The sequence below is a fragment of the Neomonachus schauinslandi genome, chromosome 3, assembly GCF_002201575.2.
Source record: "Neomonachus schauinslandi chromosome 3, ASM220157v2, whole genome shotgun sequence".
NCBI lineage: Eukaryota > Metazoa > Chordata > Mammalia > Carnivora > Phocidae > Neomonachus > Neomonachus schauinslandi.
In genome coordinates, this window is record NC_058405.1 from 73,251,983 (window position 1) to 73,273,759 (window position 21,777).

The 21,777-nt window shown below is 42.9% G+C and overlaps 2 protein-coding genes across 2 annotated transcripts in view; both read right to left on the reverse strand.

The window, feature by feature from the left end:
* LOC110570270 (protein POLR1D-like) overlaps nt 1-19,459 on the reverse strand; it is a 44,003-nt gene extending 24,544 nt beyond the window's left edge. The window contains exon 1 of the mRNA XM_021678253.2: nt 19,385-19,459. Coding sequence (XP_021533928.1) covers nt 19,385-19,410 — 26 coding nt within the window. The 5' untranslated portion in view covers nt 19,411-19,459. The remainder of the gene's footprint in view (nt 1-19,384) is intronic.
* Nucleotides 17,853-19,460, reverse strand: LOC110570269 (RNA polymerase I and III subunit D). Its single transcript, XM_021678252.2, has 2 exons — nt 19,385-19,460; nt 17,853-18,426 (listed from the first exon to the last, which is right to left on the reverse strand). Exons 1-2 carry the CDS (start codon nt 19,408-19,410, stop codon nt 18,051-18,053), a joined length of 402 nt encoding a protein of 133 aa, XP_021533927.1. The 5' UTR covers nt 19,411-19,460; the 3' UTR covers nt 17,853-18,050.
* Nucleotides 19,461-21,777: the final 2,317 nt, after the last annotated feature.

Consider the following 21,777-nt stretch of genomic DNA (forward strand, 5'->3'; position numbering starts at 1 on the left):
ACATAAATTCTGTCCTACTGTTCTAATAATCTAAAGTATTAAAAAACAATATGTAACTGCATTTAATGTGGATGAAATTTTAATATATTTGCCAAAAGGTTAATTACCTTCAACATAAAAAGGTGAAAACCCAAGTTCTGAATATTTTAAAATTTCCCTGTAAAATAATAAAATGATGAATGAATCACTATTGAACTTCTTGTATGCTCTATATAAACCTACATATTTACATATATACAAGTAATATGGTTTAACATTGCAAATGTCATTCAGCCTCCATGTAGAACCATTTCTAATACTGCAGAACCTGCAGAGCCATGAAGTGAAACCCTAAAACAAGCAGGGAAATGGAAGCACAGCACTTCCGGGAAACATCTTCTTTTGGTACAATCCACTGCATCCATGCTGAGATGGTTCAACAACCTAATGTGTCTTTTCCCTTCTAGCCCCTTCTGCAGCTCAAATCCTTCCTGTACACTACAGCAGTATCTGCCTCAACGTCAACAGTGGTACAACCCACCAATCTCCACTCAAAGATGCAGGTCAAAACATGACGGGGGTGTTTCCCGGGTTACAAATTGCACTGAGTGCCAGATGCCTAGTGACAGAGGGACCTATGTGTGTTTGTGATATATGGGGCTGCCTTCCTGCCCAGGTTCAAGGAAAGTGTCCATTGAATATTGATATAATAAGCACTTAACTTGCACCTCTGGGGTTAGGATGAAATGTAATACCGGCAAAAGTACCTACATACCATGTATCTTTCACCAATCCTCACAACTCCTCTGTGTAATGGCTAGTTTACTGAGAAAGAGGTAAGGAGAAAGTAAGGAAAAGAGCCACAAGAGTCAGTAAGCGATGGGGATGACCCTGGGATGTGAACTCTGGGGCCCAGGATCTTAGTTAACGCTTACGCTACTCTATTAGAAGGCACATTCCCAACCCTCAAGAAGCTCAGTCTAGTGAGAGAGAGGCATTTAAGGGAAGGTAGTAATATTTTACTGTATTGATTTGTATTCAGTTGACAAGAACTGTTGTAGTGAAGGTAACCCTTCAGACCCTCTACCTCGACTTTGACATTCTCAGATCTCTACAACTTCCATTATAGGTGACTTCCGAGTGTGGGTTATTATTATAGAGAGATGAACGCTTCAGTTAATAGTTAATATGTGGGCTGCCTCTTACTAGTTTAGCTCCTAGAGGAAAACCTTATTACTCAGGTCATAAGACGCTTCGCCATAGGAATGGCTCAAAAAGAAATGACCTCATTTTCAAAGTAGTTAAGTATCTTTTACAGATATTTATTCTCAAATCCTGATTAAGGAGCCATACGCAGAAAATACAGGGATTCATTTCCAGTTTATATCATAAGACCTAATTACATGTGCTATGGTAAATTTTATGTTATGGAGAAAAGCATCTCTTACTAAAAAAACTTTGTGGCGATGGGGTGGGAATAGTGGAGGATGAACTTAGAAAACAGTAAACTCTAACTTTTCTAGAAAAGCCCATGAATTCTACTAAGAACAGCAGCATTATCTTTTTGGTAGGGCAAATCTATGCATGCTGAAATATTAGTAGGGAGAAATAAATCCAGAGAATCTAAGGTCAAAATTATTATTGAGTTCTTTTAATCAAGGAAAGCATTTTGTTATCTCCTTAAGAGAACAGATGCTTTGAAGCTGATGAAAAGAAAACTGCAAGAAAAAAAGTGTTTAACATCTAGAAAGATGGCCGTGGAAGGGAGCCAGTATGAAAGCAGAGAAAAACTAACATGGCAGCTGCCTGAATTTGGTAAAGGAGAGGAAAACCTAGTGGAAAGCCACAAAAGCCAAAATATAAAATAAAATTCAAACTCTCACCAAATAGTTATTCAAAATGCAAAAAAGAAAGCAAGCCACGACATCTGTACGAAAGAAAAAATGACAGTATAAAGCCTCTAAAGTGTGCCTGCACAGCTTTCTTCAGCGAGGCTTGAAGTTTGGCATGCCGTCCTTTGGTAAGACAGTGCAGACCAGAGACTCCACCTCACCACAACCGAGGTCTGGAAATCACTGTCTGAATCCTAACGGAGCTCCATTTCACACAAGCGGTCTGCAGGGCTCTGCAGACTGTCCTAGACAATGCTTCCTCAGCAGAAAGCCTGGTGGGCCCTGCTGAAGCTATCTCCTTCCATTATGCAGGCCGCAGTAACCTGCTGGAAAATCAGCTGCCCCCTCCTTGTAGATCTCAGTGTTCAAGTCAACACATGATCATGAACCATACTTACAGCCAAGCACCAAGGAATGGAAAAAATGAAAACAGAAAGTTCCCGAATGTGTAGGATTTCCTAATCATTTCATGATCTTTAAAAAGTGTTTTCATTTTAAAACACACCTTAGCAACTATTCTCTTGAAGTAGCATTTCAAGATAAAAAATTTACCTGTCATCAATTGAATTAAGCAATTTTTAGAAATTGGACAGGAAGAAAACCTATTGATACATCTAATTCTTAGAAATCCAGCAATGCACAGTGAGTTGAGAGGAAGAGAAAGCCCGTACTTCATAGGCACCAACACAGGCTCAGTGACCACCCCGGGCCTCTCGGTGCAAGGCAGAGTCCAGCCTACAGAGGCAAGATATGATGAAGAGCCCATGGAAGAGAGGAACCCATCCAGACGAGTGTGCTTCCCTCACGCCTGTGGACTGCCAGCCCTGGGCCTCCTCTTGACCGCCCATGTTCTCTTATCTTTCACACTAGGTATCAAAGAATACTTTGAGAGATATAGTAGTTTCCCCTACAAAACTGGCAGAGAGTTTCTGGGGGCAAAAAAAAAGTACACATACACACAGACAATATTTTCTACATCGGTAATTAGGTACAAGAATGTACCATACAAAAATAATTTATTGAAACCAATCACTATGTTCTAGACTCTTTACAAACCCTCCAGCATTTCAAGTTGTCTTTCAGGCGTTAATTTATATAACAATGAATTTAAGTAAAACAGGGCAATTTTCAATCCCATTTTCCAATTTAAAAAATTCTTGGCTATTGTACATACAAGTGCACGGGGGGAAAATTCCATTATTTCTATAATGTAGCAGTTAATGGAATTAAGCAGGTAGGCACACATATGAACCTAACTTTGGGAGTAGTATCCCTCTGAAGAAAACCTTTTAAGAAGTTCAAAGTACTCAACTTAGATGGCTTCCCTAAACAAGTCAGCCCAAACCGCACAACTGTGCAAGTAAGGTTTTATACTTCCTTCTAAAGCCCCCAGAGAGGCTTCCCTTGCAGCCCGCAGAAGGGACGGAGCTCCACTGCAATGCAAACACGTTCCTCCAGATGGTGAGACAAACAGCTCAGGAGGCGGCACCAGAAAGGCTGCGGAGATACCCAAAGGGTAGGAGCCAACCAGCACAGGAGGGCCAAGTGCTGCAGGAGAAATGCCCAAAGCAGAGGCAATTCCATCGCCGGCTAACCCAAGCTTTAGGTTCATATCGTACCATACAAACAACAGATCAACGGCCAAAGGAAAGGATCCATTCAGGTTGATACAACTGGTGATTTGGGCACCAGCCAGCTACAGGACACTCAAGATCTAGTCAACTCTGAAGTAACACTTCATTATTCAGACCTATAAATGACTTGCATGTGATGATCTAACCAAGAAGGGAAATAGGAAAGCATGCTCTGGAGCAAATGTTTCACTATGCATTTTACAGATAAATGTCAAAAACCTTAAACACAACTTGTCCTGTCCCTTTATTACTGCTATGCTTTTAAGTAGCTGCACCTACTAGAGTCCTTGTGTGTATTATTGACATGTAATCCGTCCTTAGGGATGGGGCAGCAGCTGCCGTTTCACTGGCTGGAGCAATGCTAGTGGAGAGTTTAGAACTGTGTTAAAAATGGAATAGGTATCCAATTGAGACTGCAGGGGAAAATTCTGAGAGAGATATATCGTGCTGATTATCTAAACAGCATAATCTGGCCTGCTCCCAATGTCTGATGTACACTTACGCTTACAGAAAAGGGCACTGTGTTCTCAATACAAAGGCTCAGAACCTAATTCCACATCTCACTTGAAATATCAAAACCCCCAAATTCACAATTCTCCCTTAGCATTTGCTTGATAGAAATTGGGCCATACACTAAATTTCTATATTAATTCCTAAACAGTGTTTCCAGAGAGGCCTCAAGTCCAAATATTTACAGGGCTCTTTTTTTTTTTACTATAATATGGAAGGAAAGAAACCAAAATGAAAATAATAACAAAATGAAAATAGTTACCTTTTGTTTTTGAAAATTTAACTCAAAATTATCAGTATTTCTCTCCCCCCGTCTCCCCAGCCTAAGATGGCATTTCTCCATCATCCAGGTAGGAAATATAAGGGGATAGACATATAATTATGATATTTTCACCCAGGATCATTACCTTTAGAGACCAACACTGCAAAGAACAGCACTAACACCATCCCAGTGCTACAGTATGTCCACAATTGTGTTCTGAAACACACGCAGGAAGCAAACCCTGCCCAGCAAGGGCTTTTGGGAAACTTAGTCCTGGCTGGATTCAGGAGTGGTACAACTGGAATTCACTCGGCCTGGCAAATGTTTCTTTAAGTAATTTACTATGACTGCCTAATCATATAAAAACGAAAACCTACATAAAAATTACCCAAATTATTAACTTCAAAGCATGATAGATCAAAATCTTTTCATATTCAAACCCGTGTTTTATGTTGGAAAACAGTGTGGTATAATGGGAGCCAGGTGCACCAGCCAGCTGGGTGTTCGAGGGCAAGCTATACACCTTCTGAGTGTGTTTCCCTCTGTAAAATGAGATTAAGTCCTAGCTTGCAGATGCATCGTGAGGAATGAGAAAGATGAGAGATATAAGGGGCTTTCTTTGTATTGATGTTTCTTGGGAGGGACAATGTAGTTCCCTTAAGGATCTGAATTTGGCAAAACAAAGTATTTTTTAATCTCAGTATCTCCATTTTTATTCTGTAAAGAAAAGCTTCCAGAATGTTCATTTTTATCCCTTGTATTATTTCTGTTTTGATGAAAAGTGGAAGGATTATATCGGTCCAAATAACATAAAGGAAATTCTATCTTCCTATATATAGCCAGAGGAAATTCCCTGTGTACAATGTACTTGATATCAAAATAATCAGCCTGCTTGACAGAGCTAACCAAGTCCTCTGGTGAGACTGAGTGAGATTTTAAAGGGCTAAGAGGGAGACAGCGGAGAACCAGTTGGAAGGGAAAGACCTCAAACAGCCAGAACACATGAAATACGTGATCAGAAACAAATTATACAAAAGCCCCCTATCCTATGTATAAAAAGAAAGCCAGTGGTCCAGTTCTTCAGCTTTTCAAACAGTTCATTGCTTTCATTCTTGAACTAGGTCTGCTCCAGGCAATATGGGCAGGTGGGTAACTTCCTAGTTAATGTGTACAATACAAAAACACACATTCTGGATAGTTCAAGCTTCGGAGCAGGGTTTCTTACCTGAAAGACCTACATTAAATGGAATTTCCAAGTAATTGTTCTATCTTTTTACCTTCCCTACTCCATCTCTTGATGCTTTTCAGAGAGGGATTATGCCATTCTTACTTTCTAGATCTCAAAGACATGTTCAAGTCTCCTTAAGAAAATGACAAAGCAGTTACAACAGAGTAAAGGATGTGTCCCAGTCCTGCCACTTACTAGGCTCAGTGATCTTGTGATCTTGGTTACGTATCTGTAAAATAAAGATACCTCTACTGATCTTTCAGAATTCTTATGGGGATCAAATACAATCATACATATAATTACTTTGTAACTATAAAGCACTGAACAAATATAAGGTATTATTTTAAGAAGTTAAAAAAATGGCTATATAGTATTGATAATTGTGTTAACTAAAACACACAAATATTATGTAATAGTATCTATCATGGGCATAATGATTAACAACATAATAAATTATCTCACTGACCCTCAGAAGAACCCTTGAAGTTATTGTTCCCTTTTCGTTAGGTAACTAGGGCTGACTTGTCCAAGGTCAACTGGTAAGGGGTACACCTGATTCTCCCCCCCAGACCTTTCTGACTCCACATCCAGAGTCCTTTCAACTAACACACACCCTTAATTTACTTGATCTGTGAAGATATTTTCTACACTTTCAGGATGATGAAGTGCTGCTTTGGTACAACATGGATTAAACAGTTAAAATGAATGTAAAGATAATGCCGATGAAGTTTAACAAGATGGAAAATGGTATTTTCACCAACCAAGTATTAGGAAATCCCCATCTGGTTTCCTAACCAGATACTCTCTAACTCACTGACTCTTTTCATGGTTAAGATATACAAAGAGCAGCCTCATTTCCATCATGTTTCAGCCTGAACTTGGAAATAAACAAGAATTACTGGTCCACAGTTTTTCCCTCAAATTGAACTCTTTGGAGCATATGCTCTGACAAAGCTTTGTTATCTTCCTATGTACCTGAGGGAGGTAACATGGGCATCATCACGGACATGAGAAGCTGAGCCTGAGGAATCAGGCTGTCTTGCGTCATACCCACATACTAGCTGTATACCCTTAGTCTGGTTACTTCTCCGGGCCTCAGTTTCCTTTCCTGTAAATGGGAAAAACACTCTCTACCTTGAAGGAAAAGTAAACTGGTTTTCCCACATGGCTAGGCAAATCAATCATCTTACTTTACAGTCACAGTTACGTGTCTGCTTGGCTGTCTGCTTCTGGCTAGGGATAAGCCCAGTTGGTTTCCTCCTGTCCTGGCTTGTTCTGAAGCACATTGCTCTCCGATGGGGACCAATTTATTAGAGCAAGAAAATAGAAGGGAACCCTTGGCGTGCTTGCTGCAAGTCTGGGCAGCAGGCAGGGACACACCTGTAGGCTGACACTTCAAAAGACAGACATTTTCAGCAGAATAGTGTCTAATCAGACATTCCAATTTTCTCCATCCATTTAAGAACAAAGTACGATCTTTGCCATGTAAATAAAGAAACAAACAGCAATAAATTTGTAGGACCAAGTCCAGAAAGCTTAGATTATAAAATCTGATGCAGAACATAAATCCATCGCATTTACTCCGACACACAAAGAACATGATGATTATACTCTTTATTCTTCATTTTCAGGGAATGAAATGATAATTGATGCTTACATTTTATATTTTATATTAATCGCTTTGGAATAAAAATCCTGTTAAGTACTCCAAGCCCCAGGATTTATGTATAAGTATGCAGAACAGAGTAAGCAAACAAACCAGATCTGAAATAATTTTAGTTACGGAATATCAACGACCTGAACTTGAAATCTGAGTTCCAGTTAAAATTGATTCTGAGATCCCATATATAACTTAGCAAGTATGGTGGTGAGAAATTAAGAGCTGTTCATGAGGATCCAAGGGAAAACGGCAAGAATCTCATCTTATTGTGGAGCTAATGTAATAAAAATGGCACACCAGGCGTCAAATTATACAATGGTCCATTTATTCTTTGTTTTGGCCTTGTGATACTGTGATTTATATTAAATAAATATTTGGTCTTTATCTGTTCCAGGCAAAGAGCCCCTAAAACCCTGGAATTTCCTAAATGAAGAGAGCAATAAAGGTGTCTTTTGTTAGGGAGGTGACTTTTAGAAAGCCCCTAGGTCACCTAAAAATGGGGGCTGGTTGTTCTACCCCCAGACCCCTGGGGCAGGGAGAGGAGCTGGAAATTAAGCTGTCACCAAAGGCCAAGGATTTAATCATGCCTAATGAAGTCTCCTCGAATACCCAAAGGAGAGGTTTCAGAGAGCTTCCGGACTGGTGAACATGTGAAGATCCAGGGAGAGAGAGGAAATGGAAACTCCACACGTGACCCACATACCTTACACTACGGTACCTCTTCATCTAGCTGTTCCTCTATATTCTTTGTAATAAACTGATAAACCTAAGTAAATGTTTCTCTGAGTTCTGTGAGCTGCTCTAGCAAATTGAGTAGGGAGTTGTAGGGGCCTCCAATTTATAGCCAGCAGGTCAGAAGCACAGGCAATAATTTGGACTCATGATTGGCATTTCAAGTGGGGTGAGGCAAGGGTGCACAGTCTGTGGCACTTAAGCCCCAAACCAGTGAACTCTGATGCTGTCCTCAGGTAGAAAGTGTCAAAACGGAATGGAGTTCATTGCTTGGTGGTACTGGAAAACACACACTGGAAGGCTTCACGTGCTATCAGGCCATAGAGAGACTGAGATTTCTGACAATTTTCCATCAAAGTAAGGGAAAGTTCATTTTCAATGGCAAAATAAAACCTAAGCAATCCTACGTAGTTCACCCTATTAGATTTTATTTTGGGAAATATTAACCTGTGAACTCCCTAAATCTGAAACCATGCAGTAGGTATATAAGGTAGAGCATATGCTCTCGAAACCAACAGTGGCTGCCTTGGGGGTCAGTTCGCATTAATGTAAGATGCACTCACTTGCCAATTTGGCCTTCCAGATCCAAAGCCTTTCCTTCTTAGATGTGTATAAATAACATGACCAGCTCTTTTTAGCTTAGGTGACCTTTATGGACCCACCTACCACCTGGTAGATTCATTCATGAGATCCACTTCGTTCCCACTGTGCAGGCTACCCCTTTGGCAGTCTACCTTTGCCTCCTCTGTTCATGGGCATCTTTTGCCTAAATGAATTCCTAGGTTTGTCTGTCTCCTCCCTGACAATCCCAAAGCTTATAGGATAGTTATTTTAACCTTTCAAATTAAAATTAAGCTCTTAGACTAGTCAATGAAAAAAAAATACAGAGTCGATCGTCTATTTATTCATTTGATAAATGTTTTTTGAGCATCCACTATGGGCCAGGGTCTACAGATACAGCAGTGAGCATTCAGACAAGACCTCTGCCCTCATGGAGCTTAGGTGATAGTGGTGGTGACTGGGGTAAGGGGGCGTGGAGGAATAGGCAATACAGAATATATGCAATATATAGGTAAATTCTATATATGTCATAAGGCAGTAAGTGCTATATAAAGAAAATGCTGAGGGTCAGATTGTTGGAGGAGGGGCCACAATTTTAAACAAGATGGAAGAATTAGAAGAACCGATACCTTTCCTTCAGGACTTCAGTAATACATAGCTCAGGAACCAAATGAGATACATCTTTGCACCCCTAGTACCTAGCACATAGCAGGACTTAAAATAGTGGCTGGAAAAAAAAAATGCCCATATTCTGTATTTTGCCAAAGCAATGCTATTTGTAATAAGGGCACAGGTTTATCAGACAGCCAATCAGGAAACGGATATAGTATTTGGTATCAACAAAACAGCATACCTTAAAAGCAAACCCTTTGAATTCTATCTCACAGTACCCACGACAATGATCCTACAACTTTGGCCCCACGAGAATTCTGTGGACACAAGATCTCAAGGATAATCAGGACCACCCTTCCAATACTGCAAAATAAAAATGTCCTTTGATCACCCTCAAGTGGGAGGTATTTCTTTTAGACCAATAGGAGAAAGATAAATGTAGCTTGGGAAAAGGTGGCAAGGATTGGCAATATCAAAGGCTCTTAGGGAGAGGGAGAAGACATAAATGAAATAGGTTATAAAGTACAACCACCCTTATTTTGGCTAAGATGTTAATCACTTCAGCTCTTCTTCCCATCGAAGTCACAGGATAGGCATGCTTCCTTGCCTCACTCAAGAACCTTTTTTTCTTTTTTTTCTTTCTCTCTCTCTTTCCTTTCTTCCTTCCTTCCTCCCTCCCTTTCCTTCCTTTTCTTTCCTTTTCTTTGTTTCTCTTTCTCTCTCTTCTTTCCTTCCTTCCTTTTTTAAGTAATCTCTCTGCTTAATGTGGGGCTCGAACTCAAGACCCTGAAATCAAGAGTTGCAATACTCTACTGACTGAGCCAGCCAGGCGCCCTAAGAATTTTTTTTTCTTAAAGGCTTGTTACTGCAGTGGCTCTGAGTATGCAAATGTCAGCTGATGAGCGTACAATATAATGTCATTAAGAATCTTCAGTCCTTCTGCGCAGTTTCTCCTCCCTATTGTGGCAGTCACACTGACATTGACATTCAATCATACACGGTCATTCATTTACTGAATAAATATTAATGGATGCCTATATGTGCCTGAATGATTTCAAGTGCTGGGAATACAAAGGCAAACAAGGACAAAGCCGTTGCCCTCAGGGAGCCTATATTCAAGTGGAGTTAGACAACAGATAAATACACAATACAAGGTCGGGTAGCGATGAGTACTATGAAGAATGAAGCAGGTCCTGGACAGAAAATGATGGAGGTTTGTATGCAGGTGCACAGGCTGTTTTAGAGAAGGCAGTTGTGGTTAAGTAGCCTCTAGGATGGTCCTAAGGATCTCCACCTCCTGATATTCATACCCTTGTATAATCCCACCTTCAGTGTGGGCTGGACTTAGTAACTCGCTTCTAACAAACAGAATAGGGCAGAAATAAATGGCAGATGTTACTTCTGAGATTAAGGTATAAAAAGACTGTGGTTTCCATCTTGAGTTCTCTATTTCGTGGATCACTTGCTCTGGGGGAAGCCAGATACCATGGCAGGAGGCAGTCCCAGGTGAGTGAGCTTCGGAGCAAATCATCCACCCATTCCAGCCTCGAGAGGACTGCAGCCCCGATGACACCTTGATTGCAGCCTGTGAGTCAGATTTATCTGGTTAAGCTCTAACCAGATTCCTGACCACAGAAACTGTAAGAAATGTTTTTTGTTTTCAGCACTAAGTTTTAGGACAATTTGTTATACAGCAATGGATAAGTAACACAGTGGTCAAGGATGTTTCTCTGAGTAAATGACCTTGAAAAGAGACAGGCCATGTGAAGATTTAGGGAAGGGAGTCTAGGGAAGTAAAGGGCAAGTGCCAAGGCTCTGAAAGGGGAAGTAGCTAGGTAGATATGAAAGAACTGAGGCCAGTGGGGCAGACGGTCACAGGTGATGATGTGGAAAGCCAGAGACCAGTTGGTACAAGGCAGCTTTGAGGTCTCCCACGGATAATGAGACCGAACCAATACTATGAAGGCCACTATGCTAATCACCACTAATTGGCTTAAACAATGACCAATACAACAACAATAGTAATAGCTAATATTTGAGTATTTACACTACGAATTGTGCTAAGTGCTTTATTTCCCTCATTCTCCACAATAACCCTATAAAGTTGGTATTTTATAGATAAGGAAACTGAGGGTCAGAAATGTTAAGACACTATCCTGTATTTATGAGCTAGAAAGTGGTAGAGCCGAGATTTAAACCAGGCTTCTAACTTCAGAGTCCTTATCCTTCACTTCTGTATAGTACTACCTCGAAAAAGAGGCCCCAGAAAGAAAGCCTCTTTCACCCTTGAAAAAGAAAAAAAAAAAGAAAGAAAAAAACTCCAAACCCCAAACTGTTGTTCAAGCCAATAGTGCAGTCTCCATCTGCTACATGCTCTAGGAGTTTGATCTTCTTGTGGAATCCTTTTAATAGAATTGGTTGAGGCATTATCTACAATTTTTTTGAGGTCTGACCCAAATGGCATGGTAAACTTAGAAAAACACAGGCAGCTCTTCTCTTTGATATATAGTAAATGTCTTGCGTAACAAATATGGAATCTACCGAGGATTAGTACTATTAGATACAATATCAATATATTCTATTTCATGCAATTTTATGCTTAGCCTGGCTTCCTATCAAAATTCAGATACCTAGCACCAAGACAGGTGGCCATCTGCTATAGAACTTGCTTTCCTTCCTGCTTAACCTTTGTCTTGAAGCTTAGGAAAGATTATGAATGTTCCATCTTAATTTCTTTGTGAAAAAAGGAGAAACACAATCAATTTCTCTTTGATTTTTACCTATATTCTATAAGTAGGAATGTTATTTTAAAATATCGTTCTTAAAAGCAATGGCTGTAGCAGACTGATAACCTTTCATACAGGGGTCCACAAATTTCTATTACAGTGCTGCCCTGGGCTAGAGGAAACAAAAATAACAGGTCTTTTGCCTTCAAGTTTTCACTTGGAAGAAATATGAATGAAACCAGCTTGTTCGACACAATTCATGATATTATAATAACATTAATAACTAACACTGATTAAGAGCATACTCTATGAACCAGATACTATCCTATGAACTTTGAAAATATTATCTAAATTAATAGTTATAATATCTCTATATGACAAGTATTATTGTCATCTCAATTTTACAGATGAGGAAGCCCAGGCATAAAGAGGTCAAACAGCTTGTCCAAGGTCACATAGCTAAAAACTCTACAGCCAATACAAGACCCAGGAAGTGTGATTCCAACACTGCAACCTCTGAACTCATACACTAAGATATTCAGGATCCCAAGCGCATCAATTTCTGCTCCTAAGATATACTTTCCTTAAAAAAAAAAAAAAAAAAAAGGAAAAAGAAAAAAAAAAATCAACGCCCCTACATATACTAGCCAAACTAAAACTCTTACAATATCCTACTGTCCCAGTAACTTGGTATTCTTTACTATATTCTTTACTATATATTATAAATACATACACAGATTAAAGATAAATGATATAATTTTAGGCACAGATTAAGAACGACACACACACAAACACATACACACAGTGCTAAAAGTTTATTCCTTTAAAAAGGTTTGTAGGGGCGCCTGGGTGGCTCAGATGGTTAAGCATCTGCCTTCGGCTCAGGTCATGATCCCAGGGTCCGGGGATCGAGCCCCACATTGGGCTCCTGGCTCAGCGGGGAGCCTGCTTCTCTCTCTCCCTCTGCCTCTCCCCCTGCTCATGCTCTATCTCTGTGTCTCAAATGAATAAATAAAATCTTAAAAAAAAAAAGTAAAATATTAAAAAAAAAGGTTTGTAATTTTGCTTTTGCATTGTTGAATAATCTGTTTTTAGAAAATTCTGGGTATAGTCTCACATGTCCTTGGTCTCTCTTTTATTTCTCTGCTCAAATGTCAACTTCTCTGAAAGGCCTGCCCTAACTACTCAATCTCTCACCCTTCCTATCCCCATCCTTCTTTTACTTCCCATTTATACCACCACCCTTAAATCACATCATGTATTTATGTATTTTATATATCTGCTGTTAGAAAATAAACTGCTTGTGGGGCAGTTTGTTCTCTGCTATATTCCTACTACCTAAATTGTACCTGCAATAATATTTATGGAATGAATATGAATGAATGAAATGTTGCCTTTGAGGAGAGCAACTGGTTGAGGGCAGACAGCGGCAAGATCAAGATCCAGCTCAGTGTCCTGACCCTCCATCTTCCCACTTGCAGCCCTGGATTCCCAGCCTTGTTAAACCTGTGAATTCTGATGTGGGTGAGGGAAGGAGAGGAGGGTGGTTGCATGCATGGACACTGAGAAGCAAGGACAGGTTGGGGAGGTGAGGAGATGGTAAATCCTGCCATACTGGTTTTCATTGTGAGGGAGTGGTGGAAAAACAAAGGGGTAAAAGACAGGGATATGGGACCATTTTCAATCCTTCTTTTACCTTTACTCCTACAAAGACTCTGTCTCCAGGTATTTTGATTCTTATTTAGCAGTTTTGTGTATCCATCCTCCTAGCTCCATTCCTACACTTACGCCCTCCTTACATTACACCTGGACTGTTAGAAACGCCGCCGAACGCACTACTGTCTTCCAATGCTTCCTTCCACTTATCCATTCTGTACAGGCAAGGGATAAGAAACAAAAAATTAAAAACTTTGGGGCATTCCCTAGCTCAGGAATCTTTACTAGCTCCTTTACACTGGGAAAGAGAAAACGATTTATCCTGGAATACTGTATTTATTTTACAAGTCTGCCAACTTTAATACTCAATGAGTTACTGGAAGGCAGACTCTACCCATCTTATTTGTTCTCTACGGTGCCTAGGACAGTGGCTGGCAGAGTAGATGCTCATGGAACAATCCTTGTTTCACAAGCATCTCTCACCCATCCTGGTCTGAGACACTTACTCAACACTGTACGTTAGAGGACACTTTATCATAAATACAATTTGTTTTCTTTTTCACATGTATAACTGTTGTCTGCCCTCTGTCCAAAACCGCACAAGGCTTTTTCTGACAGACCCATATTGTATTGTTATCTTTTCCATTTCTTAGGGCTGTGCTCCTACTAGGTTCACATTTGCTGTACAGAGATCCAATAATGTAGGTACGGAAGGAAGTCATTAAAAAAAATTGCAGACCACACAGGTCTTGTACCAAGACAGTTGATAAAGTTTCAAAAAGAAAAAACAAAAACAAAAACCCAAGAATCTGAAGACAAAAGCGCTGGATTTGGGGTCTTTATAAGTATTTGAAAGCAGACTGGTGGATTTGGGTATACTTCCTAGGAGCCCAGTCTGAGGGATGTTACAGAGATGGTCTCGGACTTTAAATTATGCTAACCAAAAAGATGACTCTTGTCTAGTGATCTGGGGACTATCTACAATCTTAATGTTTCAAGGAGACAAAGAAGGGTGGGGAACGGTGTGCCATAAAACTTGATATGCTTTATTTCTTGAAATGCAAGACACTCTTTGGTCAGAATGGTACTAAATGGTCTACTTTTTGTGTAGACATTTTTTTTTAAATCACTACAGAGATTTTGTAGGCACCTGTGTGTTATACCAACTATTTAGAGCACTTACATGTTACAGCTATATGTAATTTATAAATAATTAGTTTGTAATGTGCTTTGAAAATAGAAAGTGCTGCGCAAGTACTCAAATTAGTATATATTAAAAGTCTTTGGTATGTAATCATTTTATTTAATGATTGGCTCTTCAAAAGGCATAGTGCTTTACAGCTGAACAAGATTTCTAATTTTAAATCATTAATACTAGTTTATTTAGAGTGAAAAGCTATTAGAGAGCAAATCAGAGATACTGATCAAGTTTTCAGTTTATATAAATACATTTGACTCCTATTTATGTCCCTCACCCTTTTATAGACCAATTCAGTCTTCCCTCAGGTTCCACAGACTTCATGCAAATTCCTTCCACTCATACTTGACTCTTGGTTATCCTGCCTGCCCTGCCCTCACTTTCTTCCTTCCCCCCATCTGTCTTTTGAAGTTGTTTTGTATGAACCTCTGAGTTTATGGCCACTCTAAACAGATTCAAGCCAACAAGCCACATTATCAGTGATGATAAATCCTCTTAAGAGCAATGAAGCCATGAGCTGTGGTGGTAGTCACCAATGGGTGCATTTCCCACTGTACTGCTATTAATTACTTCAGTCTACTATCATCATCCTACACCTCTATGTCCACTAATTAAGCTTTGCTTTCATCTCCTGAAGGTCTTGGTTCAGAGGTATTAAACTTCACTTAAATAATCCTGTTTACCATCCCCACAAGGAATACTCAGAGGCAAAATTTTAGATGAGGCAAAGAAATTTTTGATCCTTTCCCACCTATCCCCTTAGGTCTTCCTTACATCTTCAAGTGCTAATTTCCTTGCAACTGACACTGGCTTTCCAGAATCTCTTTCAAATCACTCTAGAACACTCCCTATCCTAGCACTATGACTTTGACCTTCCCTCATCCCTGCTCCCACTAACATTTAACTCTCCAATGCCCTACAGTGTATTTTCTTGATTGGAAACTAAGCCCTTTTTCTATACAATGAGTGCTCATGTTTAGCCTTCTCAGGCACTAAACTAATATGCCCAGTGCCCAACAACCTCCTTGTTAATGCCGATCAACACTTTTCTGTCCCCATGTGTCTCATTCAACATCATTTTTCCCTCTCTGAAAGCATTGGCTTCCACAACTCTACTTTCTACACCTCACTGGTTGCTACTTTTATACCTAACTTTTAATGCTGAGCTTTCCAAGGGCTTAGTCTTGGGCCTGCTTCTTTTATCACACTCGTTTTTATGGATTTACATCATTTTGATGGCAAGAACTCACAAAGTTTCTCTATAGCTTAGATGTTGTGCATGGCCTCCAACTCACATATCCACTGTCTACCACATTCAAAATGGAACTTTTGATTCCAGTTACCTTTTCCACTTTCCAACCTATTTTTCCCCTTAAGCTTCCTGTTTCAGTACTTTGGCCCCAAACCTAAGTGGGAGTCATGTCTCCTCGCCTTCCATATCCAATTCCTGAGGTTTACCAATTCTGTACCAATTCAGTTCTAAAATATATTTCAAATCAACCTTCTTTTGTCCATCACTAGCTTGCTGCCCTTCCAGGCCAATGACACTCTTAAGAGTTCCTCTCGAATTCATCCCTTCACTGTACTCAAAGTATTCAGATGTCATTCCCACTGTACTTAAAATCCAAACCCCTTACCATCCCAACTCTCTTCTCACCGAATCCATAGCCTACACCCTTCTTGCTTACCATGCTACAGATAAGCAAATCTTTCAGTATCTTTAATTCCTCAGACCACCGCCTCAAGACCTTTGCACAGCTATTCCACCAAAACACATTCTCCTTTTTGCAGTTAGCTCCTTCTCTTCCTGTAATCTTTGGAAGAGCTTCCCTGACTTCCATACCACAAGCTGATTGCCCTCTCATGTTTTCTATCTTGACCCTGTATGTTTTCACAGAATTCCAAGTTTCAAAAAAACAAAAACAAAAACAAAAAAACAACTCACTCCTGTATGTATGCTCTAGGAGAACAAGACCTGTGTCTCATCCAATACTGTTCCATCCCAGGGCCTGGTATATACCAGGTGCTCAATAAATACAGAAATATATTTATCCAAAGAAGTTGAGTGCAGGAAATATAGGTTCTAGGCCAGACTAGTAGAAGGAGGTCTGATTGGAGTGAATAAAAGGTTATATGCCATAACTACCGACATGGATTTAGCTAGTATTTTCTAATTGTCTACTACCCACCAGGCATCGTGCTGCAAGTCAGTATAGTGGGTAGACAATATAAGCATTAACAATAGCATAGTAAATCCAAGACCGGGAAACGCAGGAGTAAAATGAAAGCACATACAAGTGCCCAAACTAGGGTGGGAGTCTGACCTTAAGTTCTTACGTACCCTAGGGCAGAGCAGAGTAAGGGTGTTCCAGGAATATGGAACAGCAAAAACAAAGGCCCCAAAGCACAGAGTGCTGGGGGTGGGATGCTCAGGTTCAAAGCTGACAAAAGATTTAGGATGAATTAAGAGCCAAGTTGGGGTAGGACAGATATGAGACAAGGCTGATGAGATAATAAGACAGCTCAGAAGTGGTTCACTAATATTTTAAGTTAAAAAAAAAAAAAATCTTTTCCCAACATGGAAATTTCGTTTTCCCCATCCTTACTGTAACCGTGGGCTATACTTAGATACCCACATAAGGACTGAAGATGTTACCTGGTCATGCCAGCTTTCTCCTTTTATAATATAAACTCTCTGGACCTACTTAGGTCCTTTCTGGCAAAATATTTTATTAGTGTCCTGAAATTAAAGCAGTAAACTGGCACCTATCCTATAATATGCTACCACAAAGATGGAGCTAGATCCTACGCAACTGTCCTGTGAAACCAGAATTCTCACAATTCTTTCAAGTTCTTCCCCACCCTTGCCCAACCTACCAGTCATAGCAAAAGATGTAATTCTCTCATGATTTACTAAAAAATATCTAGCAAGAAGCTAAATCCTCCTCCCACTTCCACCTTTCTTTCAACCAACCACAGTGTATCTGGGGTCATGCTCTATTGCATCTCTCCCTCTCCCCCAATCACAGCCATGAATGCATATTCTTTTGAATTCCCTTGATCAAAGCCCTTGTCTAGGCCTCTAATTTTCTCCTAGCTTTCTTACTTTCACTGTTGGCTTAATTAAAAGAAAAAAAAACAAACAAAAAACCCCTGAAACAGTCAATCTTCCAGATGAAGCAACAGAAACCACTCAAATTAGTTTAAATAAAAGAGGGAATTTATTAGATGAGTACAAAGGTTCTTGCGGGGATTCCAACAGCTGTAATGGGTCATAGCTAGAAGCACGCCTTTCTGAAGGACAGATCGTGTTGTAATCACAAACTTCTACTTCTGGGTTTTGCAAGATCACGAAGAGAATATCCTAGAGGATAGTCCTCCCCGTATAGTGCATAAGGGACTAGAATGTGGATTCATTTCTGCTTGCTTTTTGATCCTTATATTCCTTTATGCTGGCCTCAAACTTGTCAAGCACATGTTGGCAGACATTCATGAGCTCATTCAAGCCTCTCTGAAATGGCTCAACAGCTGGAAGAGCACCTCGAGTCTGAATGCGTAAATTAATTTTGCTCTCTGAAGGATGGGTTGTAGTGTAACCACAAAATTCCACTTCCGGGTTCTTCATGATCATGTAACGAAGAGAATTTCCTAGGGTATGGTCCTCCTCGTGCAATACAAATGTCACACAGTGTCTATCTGTTCCAGCTGCCTGGACCATTTCCAGGGCTGTCTTCCTCTCGCCTTCAGCCATTGAGGTCTTCAATCCAGATATTTTTCTACACACATATTTTTTATAAAAATGAGATCATACTGAATATAGTTTTGTAACTAGCTTTTCTTTTCATTTACTGTATCACAATTGTAACATATTACTCTAATGCATTCCAATTACATAGAATTATTTGTATTAGCCCCTTATTTTCCTGCCTCCACATATTCTATCAGTAAATATTTAATTATTGCCTCCAGTTTTTCCCTACTCCATTTGACCGTCCACATGGCCACAAGGGCACAAACTTAAATGTTTCCTAAAATATTCTTTCGGTAGAATCAGGAGAAAGGGATAGGATTAGAATAGGGTGGGCTCTGCTAGAGAATGAATGTATTTAAAGGCATACAAAAAACAAATCTTCCGAAAAATTGGGACTGCAGATTATCATCGCGCAGGCCCCACTATGGTTTCCATTTGTACGGGATAAACTAGAATGGAAATTCTGAGAAGTGTCAATCAAGCAGGAGGGAGAAAGAAGTGAGCGCACAGAGTCGCTTTATTAGCAATCTACACAGAGTTAAGTTGGGCCACAGTTACAGGGGCTTAGGCCTGACAACGCACCGATACCTGCACTCGGCGATCGGAGACCTGGTGCGTGGTCTTACCTTAGTTTTATTTACTCCTGCTGTTCTCACTCGGGTGGGCAGTTTAGGGACTTAACTCCGGCCTCATAACGTGTGCTCCCTCCAGGACACCTAGTTGTACGGAGCGCCTCTACTCATATACATCCATATGTCCCCCCCTCCCTTCCCAGTCGGAGCCCCTTCTCCCCGCTCAGGCGCCCACTTCTGTCTCCTCCCCTGTCCTCCCAGCCAGGCCCTCGCTGCCGGGCCGGGCCGGACCGCGCCGCGGAGGCGGAGGCCCCGATCGGCCACCGGCCCCTTGGCCACCCGCTCCCGGCGCAGGGCGCGGCCTGCTCCTCCCGCCCGCCCCCACCGCCCACCCGCCTCCACGGCCGTTACCTCTCCAGCTCCTGGTCCTCTTCCATCGCGGGGCGGCTTCCGGGATCCTCAAGTGGTGCTGGCGGATCGGAGGCGCTAACCCATACCGCGAAACGTGCAGGCGAAGCAGGAAGGAAGGAACGACGGACGGAAGGAGCCGAGGACGGAAGGAGGAAGGAGGAGCCGCAGCGGCGCGGCGAGGCCCAGCCGCTGGGCGGGGCGTGTACGTTCGGCCCGGAGGCCCCGCCCACAGGCCAGGCTCTCGGCGCGAGGAGGGCGGTGGCCAGGCTGGACTTGCTCACCTGGAGCACCCGGAGCCAGTCCGCCTGCTGAGCTAGCCAGGACAGGTGGGGTAGGTCTCCCGGCTCACACCAAGGCCGAGACCCGCCTGTGGGCGCTTGCGTTCAGCCCTTGGCACCTTCCGCCAGGTGATGGCGAAGGGGGCGGGGCTTTACCTGCGGCCCCCAAATCAGTTTCCTTCTTAGGGCGGAATCACACCTCTTTCAGACATGCCGCTTGACCCATGGGGCGGCACGGTGTTACTCTGGCGGGACCCCAAGCCTGGCGGGGGGGGAGAGTGTTCAGGGAATGACAGGTTTAAACTATAGTTGATCAATACACCTTGATGAATTTCACAACAGAAAAGGATGAATTTAAGATTGTGTTTGTCATCCGCGATCTTGCAGCTGCACACCTCAAATGGGTCAAAATAAGCCTTCGTTTTTATCTTTGCGGGGAAGAGCGAGAGCTTGGAGGAAACTGCTCTTCTTCCCTCTTCCTTTCTTTCCTAGAATCTTTTCTACACCTGTAAGACGTACGTACTCCTTGCTCTGGACTTCCTTTTCCTTTTACCCTTTTGGCTTAAACCTCCTCACCTGCGGAACCTCCCTCTCACCTTTGTTCCCAGGTGCCTCTGCCCCCGCCTCGGCAACCTTTCACCACCCGGACTCGCTCCCCGCCCTCCTTTTTCCTTCGTACCTCTCCTCTCTCCGTCGCCTAAGGTGTTCTTCGCTAAAAACCCCCTTCCCCCGTCCTCAACCTCCTACTCCCCTCGCCCTTTTCAGCCGGGTCAGTCCCCGTCCCTGCACCTTACCCCAGAGTCCTCTCGCCCCAACACACCTATATTTCTGCTTTCCTGCGCCACCTGTTCTCTTACCCCCAACCCGATTCCCCTAGATGTTCACTGCCTCCCCCAGCTGTTCCACTCTCCTTGCGGCGGTCTGCGGTGAGCGCCGATCCACTTCTCGAGCGTGTCTTCTGCGGCGCGGGGGCATCAGGCGGGCGGAAGGGACAGCCGAGATCGGGTGGGGGAGGGCAGGCGGCGAGGGGCGGAGTGGGCTCACTCTAACCCGGGAGTGACGGCCCCGGCCTGGCCCTCCCCCTGAGCTCTCGGATAGGTGGAGCCGCTCTCTGGCCCGCCTCTTTCCCGCCCTGTGCTGCAGCCGGTTGGCCCAGGTGCGTGTCGGGTTGGGCGGCTCGGCCCCGGCGCTCGCCCCCGGGAAGGCAGCAGGGGCGGTTGAGAAGTGAAGTCTTGGCCAGAGTTTACTTCTTGCCAGGAAATCCGCGGTGGTGGCAGCGGCGGCGGCGTTTCCCCGCGGAGCCGAGGCCGGCTGGCTCCCCGCTCCCTCAGCGGGCCGCGGAGAGCGGACCTGGCGCTGGGCTGCGGCGCTGGGAGCCGGTGCGCGCCCCGGGCGGCCGCGCTTTCCCAGTGAGTAACTTTGCCCTGCCCGCCTGGCCCCGCGCCCTGTCGCGGGTCCCGGGCAGCCGCCTCAGGTGCGAGCGTCGGCGGGGTGTGGGGCAGCGCCGAGCCGGGGGAGGCGGCAGACCTCCGCAGCTCTGCTCCTCGCTCGCCGGGACTGTGGGGGACGTAGACCCGGCCCCGCTGTGGGGCTGGCCGCGCTGGTCCGGGGAGGGAGGGACGGGCTGTCCTGAGCCGGGTGCCCGCCGCCGGCCAGGCGCCTGGGAGAGGCGGGAGGCCCCCGGCTGTTACCATTTGGTGGTTCCGGCCACAGTGTTGCTGCTCTTTGCGTCGTTTGCTTTTGCCAGGAGGGGAGAGGTGGGGATGAGTTTCTTATTTCCTGTGTGTGTGTTGTAAATGAGAGTGGCACTAGCTACCTTACATCGGATCTTTTCTCCAGGAAAGGAATAGGGAGATACCCACCGTCCCAGCCTGTTGCCTATGAATTCTGACCTTTCCCTTGAGGCTGGAGAGGTGGGAGATCTCAGGTCTTCAAGGAGGTAATTTCAAAATATGGATCTCGATTTGGAAGCAGTTGCACACAAAGCACCATTCAGGAAGGACCTCACTCGCTTTCAAAGCTTTATGCCGTATGTTTCAAACAAGGACTTTTGGCATAGGTAGTGTTTCTTCTGATATTTCAGTTTGCTGTTAAGGTTAGGAATCAAGACGTTCT